Source organism: Bufo bufo, chromosome 3 (genome assembly GCF_905171765.1).
Source record: "Bufo bufo chromosome 3, aBufBuf1.1, whole genome shotgun sequence".
NCBI lineage: Eukaryota > Metazoa > Chordata > Amphibia > Anura > Bufonidae > Bufo > Bufo bufo.
The window spans coordinates 544,125,017-544,142,260 of NC_053391.1; the positions used below are offsets into that span (position 1 = coordinate 544,125,017).

Genomic DNA, 17,244 nt, shown 5'->3' on the forward strand with positions numbered 1-17,244 from the left:
ACTTGGTGACCAAATGGCTTTTGATCTACTCGTTCAGGCAGAACTGGAGGCTTTTGTTTGGTTGTTCACAATGAATGAAATGCGGTGTAATGGTTTTATGTTTAAACCGTCAGATCCTGCGCTGTGTTTTTTTCTTTTTGTGTGCTTTTAGATTGTCAGTGCATACTATTGATGTACCGTAGCTGTACTGCCAAATTTTGTCTCAACTTCTCCCTTGTTAGACCGCACAGTTTAATGTGGAACATTTCTCAGGAATGCATAACTGGTACGCCTGCTCCCACGCCCGCCCTACCTTCTGTAATGTGTGCCGGGAAAGCCTCTCGGGGGTCACCTCTCATGGGCTGTCTTGTGAAGGTATGTGACAACTGAATATTATAACTGCCTACATGTTACGTGTGATCTAAAATGGTAGCTAATCAGAATGGCCGAGAGACTGGAGGAGTCTTCAACCTCTTCTCCCAATTTCTTTTCTTTTGTGTTCGTATCACTGATACTGCGCGAAAACCTTTATGTTACTGGTGTTCTGCAAAGATCTTCGTGTAGAGGTGCATTCACACGACTGTGTTTTGCTATCCGCAGACCCGCCAAACATGGATACCAGCCGTTTGCATGTCGTATCATGGCGCAGACCCATTGACTTCAATGGGTCTACATGCTGCGGTAAAGTATAGGACATGCCTCTGTGTTTTGCGGATCTACGGTTTACAGACCAAAAAACGCTTATGGTTGAGTGAATGCGCCCTTAATGCGATTCCAAATAACATACCACTTTCCTTTTTCTGGGATGGTATAAATTCCGTTATTCGTGTCATTTCCTTCTAATTGACATGACAAAATATGTAATATTCTTTTCCAATAAAAACATTGACTGATACATTTTATAATAAATCAATCATGGTGGATAAAATATGCTGGTCATCTATGTATCAGTGTGTGAGTGGCAGTATATTCTACACCCACAATTAGAAGAAAGAATACATTAAAAGCGACCATTAGGCCGGCAGTACAGAGCAACTTGTGTATGCATGACATAACATCACAATGCCACAATGCTGGAATCACTACTAGTGATAGGGAATGTGATTGCTCTTCAAATCATGTCCCAGTACCTTGTGCGGGCCACATTTTCTGTCACTGGTACTAATGTGGCGGCATGACATTGCCATCTTATGTTGCACATAAATAAGTTGCCATCTAGCCTTAGCCTAAAATTCATTTCAGTAGCAGACATGCTAGAAATCTGGAGGTATTCATGGTTCCTAAGATGTCTTCAGCAGCGAGGGCTACAATAATTTGGACCCAAGTGTCCTCACCTACTAATAGTAGGAACCTGGTACTCTTTGGTCTGCAGCAGAAGGAAAGAAAAGCACATCTAGGGTGAAAATGTCCAGCAATTCATATGGCATACGTTATTTTTGGATGGTTTTGCTCCATTTTATTGGATGCTTTTTGGTATATGATCCCTATTATGTCCAGTTACAAACAATGATACGCAAAGGATACTAAGCAGGTGGCTCACTATGATTTGCCACGGTAGGTGCACAAGTTCAAAAACACCCCTTGGTTCTAGTAAGTAAATATAAATTGGATAGAACCGGCACTCAAACAATCGGAGTATACGTGGAAATGAATTAAAAATTGTTTATTAAACAGTAAACGCTAATTTAAGCTATATCCTGTGTACATCAGGGTAAAATTCATAAAAATGACATAAAAAGCATATAAAACATATGTGTAGACCAATTGAATATATATCTCTGTTGTAGAGAGATCTCAATGCTGAGCACAGCAGGCTGCATCCGTGTCCCCCCCTGTATAGGTGAGGCTATTGGATCGCAGGCGTCTGTGACAAAGCAGAGTTAATGGATTTGAGATATATTCAGTGGTATATTTGCATACAATAGTGGTATGTTTAGATGGATTCAATACCATATATCCCACATAGTCTTAATTGCATATGATTGCACCAACGTATAGGATGAGGGATAAAGGATAATCAAATGTGGTCTGTATTTTGAACCGTGGATAGATTGTCCAGCAACTGTAGCGGTCTCAGATTCAAAGTCAATTATCCAGCACGTCTGTAATCACAGTACCTGTGCCGCCTCTCATACAGAAAATCAGTATAGTTCCACTGAACTTGATGTTACTCACTGTGTCCCCGTGTAGGCTCACTCGGTTAGGTCTGCGGAGGGATTTCTACCGTGGCGTCCCACGCTTCAGCCTTTCTCCGCTGTGTTTGTGTCGGGTCCGGTTTACACTGGGACCCCGTCTCTACTCTCGCGAGAGACCTGTATTCGACCTGTATTGGCTGTTTCAGCTGTTTCACTTCGGTGAGTCTTACAACACTTCTTTGATCTTCTGTAGGTGGATATATTCTCTCCGTCTTTTTAGTACATGGCCATGCACCGCTGAGATGATTCTTTCACAGGTAATACGCCCAGACGCGTTTCGAGATATCTTATCTCTTCCTCAGTGGGTATAACCTGTGAACACTAGTCTTGTGTTTTATATACTCTCATCTTGATTAATTAATTGCTTTCACCTGTTCCACAGTTTATGTGAGGAAATAGAGGCTTTGCTTTTCATTAACCTTTTCTTTTCCATATAATATTTTTATCTTAGAATCCTCTTTCAATAACATTAATAGTATCAAACATCTCTGCATATATATATATATATATATATATATATATATATATATATATATATGTTCACATATGGCAACTATATAGTCAATTATAAAAAAAAAAATAATACATAAAAAATACATAAAAAAGGTGAATAAACCACTATATTATTATATGTTAGCAGACATCTGAAGTCCTACATTGTGGGGAAATGTTTTTATATCACCATCATGTAGTAAATAATTCTCCGCACATATATTCCAATATGAATATCCTGAGATATGGATATCCATGGTCGTCTCATTAGAAATTTTTGAGATTTTTTATGTATGTCAGTCCTGGGTGGTATAGCTCAATTCCCATCCTCTTAAAGCCTGATTAGCTAAATCTCAAAATGCTGTGGAATTATATTATTGTTTTTTGGGATATAGTCCTCCTTTCTAATCTATTTTCCTTCCTATATACATCTTTTTCCATAGTCTTTGTTTCTAATTTCGATATAGATCATACCTGCAATTTTCCAGCAATTTTTAACAGTTGCGTTTTTTTATTGCGGTTTTTTTCTGCGGTTTTTATGGGGATGCGTTTTTTTCAAAAAATTTCTTATTTTTATTTTTATATATATATAGGATGGTTTAATCTTCCCTATGTTTAGGGGATTTTAATTCCATAGATATTATATTTTCCATTTTTCTATATCTCAAAATCATTCCTTGTTTTTTCATAGTCAATCTTTATTTTATACTGCTCTTCATAACTTACATCTCATAATCTAAATAGAACCAAAAATCTCCAAGTCTGAATTCAACCCCGCAGGGAGGAGACTGCCAAAATCATAGATTCTTCTGGACTCAGCCCGTGACATTCTCATAATGTGATTACCTCCTCTCCAGTGTATGTCCACCTTTTCCAGGGCCACAAAAGAGAAACCCTTGGGGTCACTATTATGTGACACTTTAAAGTGTTTGGATAGAGAATGATTTTCATATCCTTTTCTAATATTATTTAGATGTTCTGTTATTCTCACTCTCAAGGGTCTTTTAGTTCTGCCAATGTATTGTTTCTGGCAGGGGCACTGGAAAAGGTAGACAACACTGGAGGAGTCACATGTCAAGCAACCCTTAATATCCAAACTAAATTGATTTTGAGTGGATTGGACCTTACTTATCTTTTTTGGGAATGTTGAGTTTTTACACCCCGAACATCTCCCACATCTATAAAACCCATTCATATTCAGCCATTTTTGGAGTGTAGGTGCCTCTTTTTTCTTGTGATTAATTATTGAAGGTGCTATTTTTAAACCTAGGTTAGGTGCCTTGGTGAAAGTGATAAGTGGGGAAGTGTGCAACATAGGTCCAATGACCTTATCTCTTAGTAGAAAGTGCCAATGTTGATTTATAATGTGCCGTACTTGTTTAGATTGTGAACTGTAAGGTAAAATTAATCTTAATTCCCCTTCCTTATTTGTGTTTTTGTGAGTATTTGGCTGAAAAAAGGTCTCTCTCTCTGTTTCTCTTATTTTTATCAGAGCGTCCGTCAGGACTTTTTCGGGGTAACCTTTACATTCAAATTGTTCTTTCATTTTGAGGGCCTCAATTTCAAAATCCACTTCCTCGGTACAATTTCGCTTTATACGGCGAAATTGCCCTGAGGGAATATTTAGTAGCCACTGGGGTAGGTGGCAGCTTGTGAATGGTATAAAGCTATTTTTTGCTGTTGGTTTATAATGGGTATTACACCTGTATTTATTGTCACATTGTGTAATCTGAATGTCCAGAAACTCTATAGATACTTCCTTAATCTTGGACAAGAAGATCAAATTTTTGTCATTTTGATTCAGGACAAAAAAATGACAAAAATTTGATCTTCTTGTCCAAGATTAAGGAAGTATCTATAGAGTTTCTGGACATTCAGATTACACAATGTGACAATAAATACAGGTGTAATACCCATTATAAACCAACAGCAAAAAATAGCTTTATACCATTCACAAGCTGCCACCTACCCCAGTGGCTACTAAATATTCCCTCAGGGCAATTTCGCCGTATAAAGCGAAATTGTACCGAGGAAGTGGATTTTGAAATTGAGGCCCTCAAAATGAAAGAACAATTTGAATGTAAAGGTTACCCCGAAAAAGTCCTGACGGACGCTCTGATAAAAATAAGAGAAACAGAGAGAGAGACCTTTTTTCAGCCAAATACTCACAAAAACACAAATAAGGAAGGGGAATTAAGATTAATTTTACCTTACAGTTCACAATCTAAACAAGTACGGCACATTATAAATCAACATTGGCACTTTCTACTAAGATATAAGGTCATTGGACCTATGTTGCACACTTCCCCACTTATCACTTTCACCAAGGCACCTAACCTAGGTTTAAAAATAGCACCTTCAATAATTAATCACAAGAAAAAAGAGGCACCTACACTCCAAAAATGGCTGAATATGAATGGGTTTTATAGATGTGGGAGATGTTCGGGGTGTAAAAACTCAACATTCCCAAAAAAGATAAGTAAGGTCCAATCCACTCAAAATCAATTTAGTTTGGATATTAAGGGTTGCTTGACATGTGACTCCTCCAGTGTTGTCTACCTTTTCCAGTGCCCCTGCCAGAAACAATACATTGGCAGAACTAAAAGACCCTTGAGAGTGAGAATAACAGAACATCTAAATAATATTAGAAAAGGATATGAAAATCATTCTCTATCCAAACACTTTAAAGTGTCACATAATAGTGACCCCAAGGGTTTCTCTTTTGTGGCCCTGGAAAAGGTGGACATACACTGGAGAGGAGGTAATCACATTATGAGAATGTCACGGGCTGAGTCCAGAAGAATCTATGATTTTGGCAGTCTCCTCCCTGCGGGGTTGAATTCAGACTTGGAGATTTTTGGTTCTATTTAGATTATGAGATGTAAGTTATGAAGAGCAGTATAAAATAAAGATTGACTATGAAAAAACAAGGAATGATTTTGAGATATAGAAAAATGGAAAATATAATATCTATGGAATTAAAATCCCCTAAACATAGGGAAGATTAAACCATCCTATATATATATAAAAATAAAAATAAGAAATTTTTTGAAAAAAACGCATCCCCATAAAAACCGCAGAAAAAAACCGCAATAAAAAAACGCAACTGTTAAAAATTGCTGGAAAATTGCAGGTATGATCTATATCGAAATTAGAAACAAAGACTATGGAAAAAGATGTATATAGGAAGGAAAATAGATTAGAAAGGAGGACTATATCCCAAAAAACAATAATATAATTCCACAGCATTTTGAGATTTAGCTAATCAGGCTTTAAGAGGATGGGAATTGAGCTATACCACCCAGGACTGACATACATAAAAAATCTCAAAAATTTCTAATGAGACGACCATGGATATCCATATCTCAGGATATTCATATTGGAATATATGTGCGGAGAATTATTTACTACATGATGGTGATATAAAAACATTTCCCCACAATGTAGGACTTCAGATGTCTGCTAACATATAATAATATAGTGGTTTATTCACCTTTTTTATGTATTTTTTATGTATTATTTTTTTTTTATAATTGACTATATAGTTGCCATATGTGAACATATATATATATATATATATATATATATATATGCAGAGATGTTTGATACTATTAATGTTATTGAAAGAGGATTCTAAGATAAAAATATTATATGGAAAAGAAAAGGTTAATGAAAAGCAAAGCCTCGATTTCCTCACATAAACTGTGGAACAGGTGAAAGCAATTAATTAATCAAGATGAGAGTATATAAAACACAAGACTAGTGTTCACAGGTTATACCCACTGAGGAAGAGATAAGATATCTCGAAACGCGTCTGGGCGTATTACCTGTGAAAGAATCATCTCAGCGGTGCATGGCCATGTACTAAAAAGACGGAGAGAATATATCCACCTACAGAAGATCAAAGAAGTGTTGTAAGACTCACCGAAGTGAAACAGCTGAAACAGCCAATACAGGTCGAATACAGGTCTCTCGCGAGAGTAGAGACGGGGTCCCAGTGTAAACCGGACCCGACACAAACACAGCGGAGAAAGGCTGAAGCGTGGGACGCCACGGTAGAAATCCCTCCGCAGACCTAACCGAGTGAGCCTACACGGGGACACAGTGAGTAACATCAAGTTCAGTGGAACTATACTGATTTTCTGTATGAGAGGCGGCACAGGTACTGTGATTACAGACGTGCTGGATAATTGACTTTGAATCTGAGACCGCTACAGTTGCTGGACAATCTATCCACGGTTCAAAATACAGACCACATTTGATTATCCTTTATCCCTCATCCTATACGTTGGTGCAATCATATGCAATTAAGACTATGTGGGATATATGGTATTGAATCCATCTAAACATACCACTATTGTATGCAAATATACCACTGAATATATCTCAAATCCATTAACTCTGCTTTGTCACAGACGCCTGCGATCCAATAGCCTCACCTATACAGGGGGGGACACGGATGCAGCCTGCTGTGCTCAGCATTGAGATCTCTCTACAACAGAGATATATATTCAATTGGTCTACACATATGTTTTATATGCTTTTTATGTCATTTTTATGAATTTTACCCTGATGTACACAGGATATAGCTTAAATTAGCGTTTACTGTTTAATAAACAATTTTTAATTCATTTCCACGTATACTCCGATTGTTTGAGTGCCGGTTCTATCCAATTTACAGTTACAAACAATACTAGACTTGATTTTGTAGCGAGACCTTTCCCATTTGCCATACAGCCACATGCTCTTGAGCCGACTCTACTGTTCCAAGGCATTAGGAAAACTTACTGATTATGGATTTTCTAAGTAAAAGCTCTCAACCTACAGTATCTCAGGAAGCTGCGGTATTGGACTGTAGGGTAAAAGTATTTTTCCATATTGGCAATTGTCTTCTGGCTTTTGTTAACTAACGGTCACCTGAAGAACTTCCAGGCATATTCCTGGTCAGTCTCTTAGATGGAGCCCCCAGAGAGTGGTGGGCTAATTACTTTTTCTTAGTTATATGTAAAAAGTCTGGTTTGTGGCCACAAGCTAATAGAGAAGGAGGAAGAATTGACTCATTATAGCATTTTTTTTTTGTTGGTTTTGACCAAGGTGTAAGCTTCTATCCCTTTTCTATAGATCTGACTTGTTTACCAGAGTCTTTGCTTTGATGTTTTTCTCGAGGACGTTTCTTTGATATCAGTCATCTTGTTCTCTAAATCTGCAGAAACCTTATCTTTTTTCTGCACAATTGACAGTATTAGGAAAGTCCAAGATACATACAGTAAATCTTTAACATGTTCACGAGGGCATGATCATTTAGAGTCCTCTTCATCCTGCCCAGTAGCCCATCACTTATTTCCTGGTACTCCGATATCCCACACTTGGTGACCACATCAGGCTCTGTCGTCATTGGGGTTCACCATCTAAGATGACAATACACATGAGATTGCTGTTGGATAATCTTTCCGAACATGTGTACAACACAAGCTCTGATCACCCTCATGAGGTAATCGGCTGTTGGACGTGCACTGATCGGCCAAAACATTAAGGCTGAGTTCACACGGGCGTTGCGGGAAAAGGTGTGGGTTTTTCAGCGCGAGTGCAAAACATTGTAATGCGTTTTGCACGCGCGTGAGAAAAATCGGCAAGTTTGGTACCCAAACCCTTGGGATCGGTGTTCTGTAGATTGTATTATTTTCCCTTATAACATGGTTATAAGGGAAAATAATAGCATTGTGAATACAGAATGCATAGTACAATAGGGCTGGAGGGGTTAAAAAAAAAGGAAAAAATAATTTAACTCACCTTAATCCACTTGATCGCCCAGCCCGGCATCTCTTCTGTCTTCATCTTAGCTGTGTGCAGGAAAAGGACCTGTGGTGACGTCACTCCGGTCATCACATGGTCCGTCACATGAACTTTTACCAAGGTGATGGATCATGTGATGGACCATGTGATGACCGAAGTGACGTCACCACAGGTCCTTTTCCTGCACACAGCTAAGATGAAGACAGAAGAGATGCCAGGCTGTGCGATCAAGTGGATTAAGGTGAGTTAAATTATTTTTTCCTTTTTTTTTTTAACCCCTCCAGCGCTATTGTACTATGCATTCTGTATTCAGAATGCTATTATTTTCCCTTATAACCATGTTATAAGGGAAAATAATAATGATCGGGTCTCCATCCCGATCGTCTCCTAGCAACCGTGCGTGAAAATCGCACTGCATCCGCACTTGCTTGCGGATGCTTGCGATTGTCACGCAGCCCCATTCACTTCTATGGGGCCTGCGTTGCGTGGAAAACGCACAATATAGAGCATGCTGCGATTTTCATGCAACGCATAAGTGATGCGTGAAAATCACCGCTCATGTGAACAGCCCCATAGAAATGAATGGGTCATGATTCAGTGCGGGTGCAATGCGTTCACCTCCCGCATTGCACCCGCGCGGAATACTCGCCCGTGTGAACTCAGCCTAAAACCATTGTCAGGAGAACTGAGTATCATTGATTTATCTTCTGACAATGGGTGGGATAAACGATTTAGAAAGTGAAGTGCAAGGATCTGATTGACTATGACAGTGGCCAGGTTGTAATGGCTAAACAACTGGGTCAGAGCATCTCTGAAACCGCAGGTCTTGTGGGGTATTTCTTACATGCAGAGGTTTGTCCCTACCAAAAGTGGTCCAGTGAAGGACAATCCGTAGGAATCTCCATGAAGACAGATTTTCTGTAAGCTATGACTACTTAAAGGGGTTTATATCATATCAGACATTAGTGGCATATAGCTAGGATATACCACCAACGTCATATATGTATGTGCCATGATGGGCCACCAAAAGTGAAAGGGAGCACACCACACAAGCGTGGCCACCACTCCATACACCTCTTGTCTGCACTTGACTATTTTTGGAACTCCCATAGAAATTAATTCAGGATGGCTGCGTTCACTTCGGAGTACCTGTTCTTGAAATAGGAGTGGGTCCCAGAAGTGGGACCAACACCTATGTGACACTAGTGGCATATCCTAGTGACGTGTCCCCAATGTCTGAGGTTAGACAACCCCCTTTCACTACTATAACGTCATCAAAAGTATTGCTTCCCTGTCAGCAGATTTGTACCTATGACACTGGCTGACCTGTTGCATGTGCACTTGGCAGCTGAAGGCATCTGTGTTGGTGCCATGTTCATATGTGCCCGCATTGCTGAGAAAAATTGTTTTAATATACCGGTATACAAATGAGCCACTAGGAGCAATGGGGGTGTTGCCGATACACCTACAGGCTCAGCTCTCTCTGCAACTGCTGCGTCCTCTGCATTTTGACAGGGCCAGATGTGATGATGTTTTTACTACCTGGACCTGTCAATCAAAGTGCAGAGGACATGGCAGTTACAGAGAGAGCAGAGCCCCTAGGTGTAATGGCAACGTCCCCTTTGATCCTAGATGCTCATTTGCAGATATTAAAACATTGTTTTTCTCAGCAATGCGGGCACATATGAACATGGGGCCAACACAGATGCCTTCAAATGCCAAGCGCACATACTACAGGTCAGACAGTTTCATAGGTGCAAATCTGCCGACAGATGCCCTTTAAATCGCAGCAGAAACCACTGCTTTTGGGGTAGGGATTGACCATAAATCTAATGTGTGTGTGGGGGCAACCAAACAGTCAAATTGGATGATTGAGCATGTTGGATGTCGGCATAACCCACTGTTTGTTTTCCCGAGAGATGAGCTGCTGCCCTTTCCCCTGTCCTGAAATATATATGCATGTTGTTTGTAAGGGATGAGTGGATAGCTATTGGCCAACAGCTATTTAAAGGAATCTGTCACCATGATTTTGGACGATTCTCTGCAGTACCACATGAGTAGTAGTAGTATATAGAAGGAATCCAGACTGCTATTCTTTATTTGCCTACTGTCCCTGTCTCTCTGTTGTCAGCTCTCAATGCTGTGCTGGAATAAATAGTCAGGACTGCTGTGCATGCGCACACGAGTCCTCTCCATTACAGCACAGCAGTCCGGACTGTGTATTTCAGGCAGCGGTGCCTGCTTTTGTCTGGTGTTCCAAATTCGCAGAAATATAAAATGATAACCGTATGGACAGACTCAGATGAAACACAGATATGGCTGGATCCGGGCTCAGCAAGCTTCTCTGTCTCGTAGCTTATGATCCGTTTATGTACAAAAAGTAACCAGTCGTCATTAAACACATCATTTTACGGTAGAACTCTGCCAGTCACAGTGAAACGGTTAAATTATCATGTACATATTCCAGCTACGTATGAATACATTAATTAAGCGTGAACACATTAATCACGTAATTAAGCTGGAGGTCACCCCTTATATGCTTATCTGCTACCCATTAGTCCTTGGTACTAGAAACTGGTACAGACTGGCATATTCTGGCCTAATCTACCCTTTTGCAGGAGATGATGTACGCGAGTGACCTTCTCTGTTACAGATACCATTTACTTTAATAACCTTCTAGTACATCAGGGGCACTTTTTTTTTGGCCTGAATTTATTATTATACTGACAGTGAAGGAATTCGGGGTGGGGGGTGGGGCAGTAGTAAAATAAAAAGTAGTGACCTGGACTCCTGATCTGTAGTACTACCCATGTATTACTGCAGATAATAGTCCAAGATGGTGATTGGCGATGACAGATCTGGGTGTAGGTGCTCGTCTAGGTGCTGTAGATGGTACAAGGCATCTCCTGAATAGGCTTGGGTTCCTTTTCTCCCATAGGCTGGTAGAGAGCTGGGTCTTGCTCGCTTGGCCACCACTTTTTGCATCTCCACATTGCAGGGTATGGCGATCCCTTGTTCTAGTCGTCGTTTCCTGTGACTGGAGACCCAACAGTCTAATATATATCATGTCATATGGACAGATAAGTGTTATTCATAGGATCCCCTCCGGCATACCTGTTGACAGTTTCCAGGCAGCAGAGTATTTTTTCCTGCCTTCAATGAAATAAAATAAAAATAACACACATAATGTAAGGGATTGTTTTTCCTTTTTTCCCGTTTGATGTCAAATAGAAGGAAATTTACTGTATACTCAGGCAGCAAGTTCTAAAAGCAACCTGTGATTCCTTTGTGTTTGCCATGGAAATAACCTACATTTTTCCTATGTGAATGATGCTTTCCACCCCTGTGCTAAATGCCTGATGGCGGTTTAATTACTTCAGTATCGGTCAGACGTTACTCCAAACATTTACATAGAGAAATCAGATTTTCTTAAGTGTTTATTCTGTCACCAGCAAATGAGTGTGTGTTTAAAATAAAATCTAAGGAGCTGCTGCTTGAGAGCGCCTGTGTCTGCAGTGATATTGGAATCAGGGAGGCAGGAAAGCCGCTATCTGTACACAGCCCCCTACAGGCAGCGCCTGCCCCTGGTAGATGCTGTAGATCCTAAGTAATTGCTTGTCACTCTGGCTTCTTGATATATGTGCAGTGGAATAGCATACCGTGCTATCTCCACTTACAACACATTTTGCAATAGTTTAATATATACTGTATATATAATATTTCTTTTTTAATTTAAAGCTGTTGGAATCAGACTTAAAGAGGACCTGTCACTGCTCCTGACATGTATGTTTTAATAGCTTCTTACATTCCCCATGTAATAACAATTCTGGAACATCTATTCTTATGTCTGTATGTTGTGCCATTCCTTTATTATTTCTACTAGAAGTTATGAGTGAATTGCTAGCAGTCTGCAGTAAGGGTACAGAGGGGTGGGAACCAGTTGTGGGTGTGTGCCAGCACAGACTCACTCTGTCCAATCAGTGCTGCCATTGTCAGACTGTGCAGGTACACCCCCCCAACTGGTTACCTCCCCTCTGTACCCTTACTGCAGACTGCTAGCAATTCATTCATAACTTCTAGCAGGAATAATAAAGGAATGGCACAACACAGAGCCAAAAGAATAGATGCTCCAGAATTATTACATGGGGAATGCATGAAGCTATTAAAACAGACATGTCAGAAGCGGTGACAGGTCCTCTTTAAGAGTCTGAGCAATGTCCTATCAGCAGTCCGCCCTGGCATCAATGTAACAGTTTGTACTATTCTATCTCTCTCATTATTTTAGTGTGTAAATTTAAGGCTCATAAGAGATGTGCTGTAAGAGCTACAAACAACTGCAAGTGGACAACGCTAGCTTCCATTGGCAAAGATATCATTGAGGATGAGGATGGTGTGAGTATAGATATTGGCTTGTGCTTTGTATCTTTTTCTTTTCCCTGGAAACAACTTGCATGTTTGAAATACTTACTACGTTTCTGCGACTTTTAAAAAAAATGATTGCATCTTACGTTTTTTTATCACTTTTCAGAAAAGGGCATGGCAAGTGAGAGAAGGCGGTGTGACCAACAGTTGCAACAAATTTATCTTCATTTACGCTGGTTTTCTTGTGCACATGAAGCCAGAAATCTAGGGCAGCTCTGAGCCGTCTTAGATTCCTGTTTAGGCGCACGGACTGCAGGAGGATGTGCCTCATTTTTTACGAGATCTGAGCGTCGTCATAAATTAGTTGCATCCTCCGGCAGTGCAGGCGATATCAACACCGGAGCTGCAAGCACTGGTATTCATAAATCTCCCCCTTAGTGTCAATATAGCTCTATACCGAGAGATTAGTTATGAATGAATTGCCAGCAGTTTGCAACAATGGTCCAGATGGGTGCTAAAAGTTGGAGTTTGTCCCTCCACAGTCTGATACTAGCCAATCAGTGCTGCCAATGCCAGTTTCAGACTGTGCAGGGAAAAACCCCTAACTGGTAACACCCATCTGGACCTTTATTGCAGACTGCTAGCAATTCATTCGTAACTTCTAGCAGGAATAATAAAGGAATGGCACAACATACAGTCATAAGAATAGATGCCCCAGAATAATTACATGGGGAATGCATGAAGCTATTAAAACAGACATGTCAGGAGAGGGGAGAGGTCCTCTTTAAGGCCACAGTTGTAAGACATTTTGTTAATGACTTGCTATGTCTGATTCTTCTTTCCAGATAGCAATGCCTCATCAATGGCTAGAAGGAAACTTGCCTGTCAGTGCCAAATGTGCAGTTTGTGATAAAACGTGTGGCAGTGTGTTACGCCTGCAGGATTGGCGGTGCCTTTGGTGTAAAGCAATGGTGAGAATGCTGTACTTTTCCTTTATCTAGACTTTACTGTTTTCTTTGACTGTTGAATATTGTAAAATTCTATATATGCCCATCATTTCACAAGTTTATTGCCAGTAATAAGGTCGTTGCTGTAAACTGTTGCACTTGGTAAAGGTGATTGACACCTGTAACATGTTAGTGGTTGCCTTGAAGAAAAATGCTGTAGCAAATTTCAGCGTGTAAATTGAATTCCTTAATTCACTTTGAATGAAGTGTGCAACGCGCTCTTAGTTTAGACTTTTCATTTGGACGTGCTGGATGTAGCACAACTTCATTCCTGCGCTGCCCGTTAAAAGGGTTGTCTAACTTCAGCAAATGGCATTTATCATGTAGAGAAAGTTAAAATAAGGCAGTTACTAATGTGTTGTGATTGATTCATTTTTCCTTCACATTATACACTGTTCATTTCCAGTGGTTATGACCACCCTGCGATCCAGCTTGCACACCGTAGTAAAAGGTCCCAACCACTTTGTATATGTGCTGCAGCAGTGGCCATAACCCCTGGTAACGAGCAGTGTATAATGCTGCCATGGGTGTCCTCTTCTACTCAGCCTGTCTGATCTTTTCCCCCTTTGCCCTGCTGACTGCCATGTTTGCCCTCTTCTCTATACACACTTTGATGCAGTGCAGTCTTCCCTTTCTTGGTTTCTTTCCTCAGTCTCTATTCTCTGCACTGCTACCAGTTCTTTTCCTTCCCTTCTGGTATATCTGACACTGGGATACTGTGAGAGGAGGTAGGGGTAGAGCAGAGACCGACAACAGCAGCCAGGAGCAGTATGCTCCAGTCAAAAGCAGCAGTACAGCTAGCTATGTACAGGAGTTGCAAAGACTGTACGGCAGCAAAATGATAGGAAATTTGTAATGAAGAATATGATTCTTAATTTAGCATTTAGAAAGCAAATTAAGGGTCCATTCACACGTCCGTTTTGGTGTTCCGCATCCGTTCCGATTAAAAACGGAACGTTATGCGGATCCATTCATTTTCAATGGAATCCGCAAATAATCAGAGAGCACTCATGGTGCTCTCCGATTCCGTGGTTCCGTTCCGTGGGTTCCGTTATTCGGATCCTGGAAAAAAAATATACCCTGTCCTACTATTTGTCCGATTTTGCGTTCCGTCATCCCATTCTAGTCAATGGATCCGTCAAAAAATCGGATGACATGCTAAAAGCATCCTCATGTCATCCAGATTTTCGGATCCGCAAAAAACAGGAACGTTTATCTGGAAAGGTAAAAATACTGACGTGTGAATGCACCCTAACAATAAGAAAAATCAGGGCAAATGTCTATATCCTTTTAAATGTGTTTTTTTTTTATTTTTTATCAACATCCTTTAAAATAATACTTTATGGCGGTAGCTGTGATTTTGTGATGTATTTCTTTATTCTCTTCTGTGATAGGCTGTGGTCACGTGACCATGTCCATGCTGCTCATTCTTATTTCCTGTGATGATAAGTCCATGGGTGTGTCAAAGCAGCATTGTATGTAACCAGCTGGGTGGGAGGAGCTGTAAACTAGCTGGGTGTTGTTAGGGGCGGTACTTGCGCTGTGGTAGAGAAAGGAGAAGTGCATCATGGGTTTGGTTGGATACAGCAACAGGAAGCACTACATACAAACTAACCAGAGGGATTTGTTACATGGTGAAAACTAGAGGAGCATACTAAAAATAATAGCGAGTGTGGAAACCTCCGATCTCCTGGTTTTAAAACCAGAATGGTGAGAGTCTGACTCGATCACCATCATGCAAGCACGGTTGCCTCATTTCATTTGTAGTACCGTAAAACGGTGTACGTTTCATAGCAGTTATGGTTCAAGTGAATGGGACAGAGCTGCAAAAACAATGGCATTGTGCAATGTAGGCAATGAAGAGGTAACAGAGCTTACCCGATAGTCAGGGGTGATGGGGTGGCAAGAGTCAGATCGCCACAAATGTAATATTGACAAACTATCCTAAGGATAGCCCTTGGTTTGTTTGTTTTTTACAAACCTAGATACCCCATTTGAGTATGTTTTATGTTTTTCAGGTACACACTGGATGCAAGGACCAATATCCTCGAAAATGTCCCCTTGGCCAATGCAAAGTATCTATAATACCTCCCACAGCACTCAACAGTATAGACTCTGATGGTAAGTGCCTACCGAATGGAGTATTTTTTTAATCCTCAATGTATGCAGTGTTTAGGTATGCATCACTAAGGCCGTTCCTGTTATGTTTTCTAGAACCTTACTAAGATGTTTTCTTAGTACCTTATGAAGTATTTTATGATCTTGCAATGAAATATGCTACATATTACACCTATTGCTATGCAGAGGCTTTTTGCTATAACTGGATTATTAAGAAGACTGGGAATGTATAGTCTTTGGGAATATCTCAGGGCAAATGTTTGATACTTGAGGGTAATCCTTTAGGTTGTCCACATTACAGGCACAGGTATATTAATCAGGAGATGTGTACTGACAGATGAACGGTATAACTAGAACCTAACCTTATTCTTGTGCCAGGGTTCTGGAAAGCGACCTGCCCTCCCTCTTGTGCCAGTCCTCTACTTGTCTTTGTGAATTCAAAAAGCGGAGACAATCAGGGTGTGAAATTCCTCCGAAGATTCAAGCAGTTGCTGAACCCCGCTCAGGTGTTTGACTTGATGAATGGAGGACCTCATTTAGGGTAATGAACCTACAGGTCTATGGCTAAAAAAAACTAACATTACACTCACTCCAATGGAGACCAGTAACTTTCAAAGCCACTTGAGGCACATAATGACTGCTAGGAGACTGTCCAACTTCAGGACCACTGATCCCAAAGCTGAACCAGTTGTGTCCTACTGATGTGTTATTAAATGTGATAGTAAGGAACCCTTTGATTTTCTTGTGCAGATGTTCACCTTTGCCAAAGTCTTAAAGGGGTTTTCTGGTACTTAGATATTGATGACCTAATTCTCAGAATAGGCCACCAATATCAGATGCCACCAGCATAACAACTATACAGTAGACACTGTGTGACTGGGGACGATCCCAATAGTCACATCCCCACTAATCAATCATTTATGACATATCCTAGGGTTATGCTATAACTTCCATTCATGGGAAGTTCCATTTATGCTTCAAAGCTGTATAGATATGCTTGAAGCATCCTCAAAAGAGGTAAATGACACTGATAACGCCTCATTTTCAAACATGGCATAGAAATCTGTAAAATGAATGTTTTCAGCACTAGCAAGAAAAGGAGCACAGATGTAATCCTCTGATCTTTCTAACAGAGATCAGCAAAAGGTTTATCTCTGCTAAAATGTTGATGAGTTGCCAGCCATTAGCATGCATTGGATGATTTTATTTCCCACCCAGATTGAGAGCATTTAAAGGGAACCTGTCATCAACATTATGGTAATCTCACTGAGGGCAGCATAAAGTAGTGACAGAAATGC

The 17,244-nt window shown here is 40.3% G+C and overlaps 1 protein-coding gene across 5 annotated transcripts in view; it reads left to right on the forward strand.

Moving 5' to 3' along the window:
• DGKH (diacylglycerol kinase eta) overlaps positions 1–17,244 on the forward strand; it is a 227,219-nt gene that overhangs the window by 152,378 nt on the left and 57,597 nt on the right. For all 5 annotated transcript variants that reach the window (XM_040425413.1, XM_040425411.1, XM_040425415.1 and 2 more), the window contains 5 exons: positions 222–354; positions 12,745–12,851; positions 13,667–13,792; positions 15,847–15,949; positions 16,325–16,487. In XM_040425413.1, the coding sequence (XP_040281347.1) occupies positions 222–354; positions 12,745–12,851; positions 13,667–13,792; positions 15,847–15,949; positions 16,325–16,487 (632 nt within the window). The remainder of the gene's footprint in view (positions 1–221; positions 355–12,744; positions 12,852–13,666; positions 13,793–15,846; positions 15,950–16,324; positions 16,488–17,244) is intronic.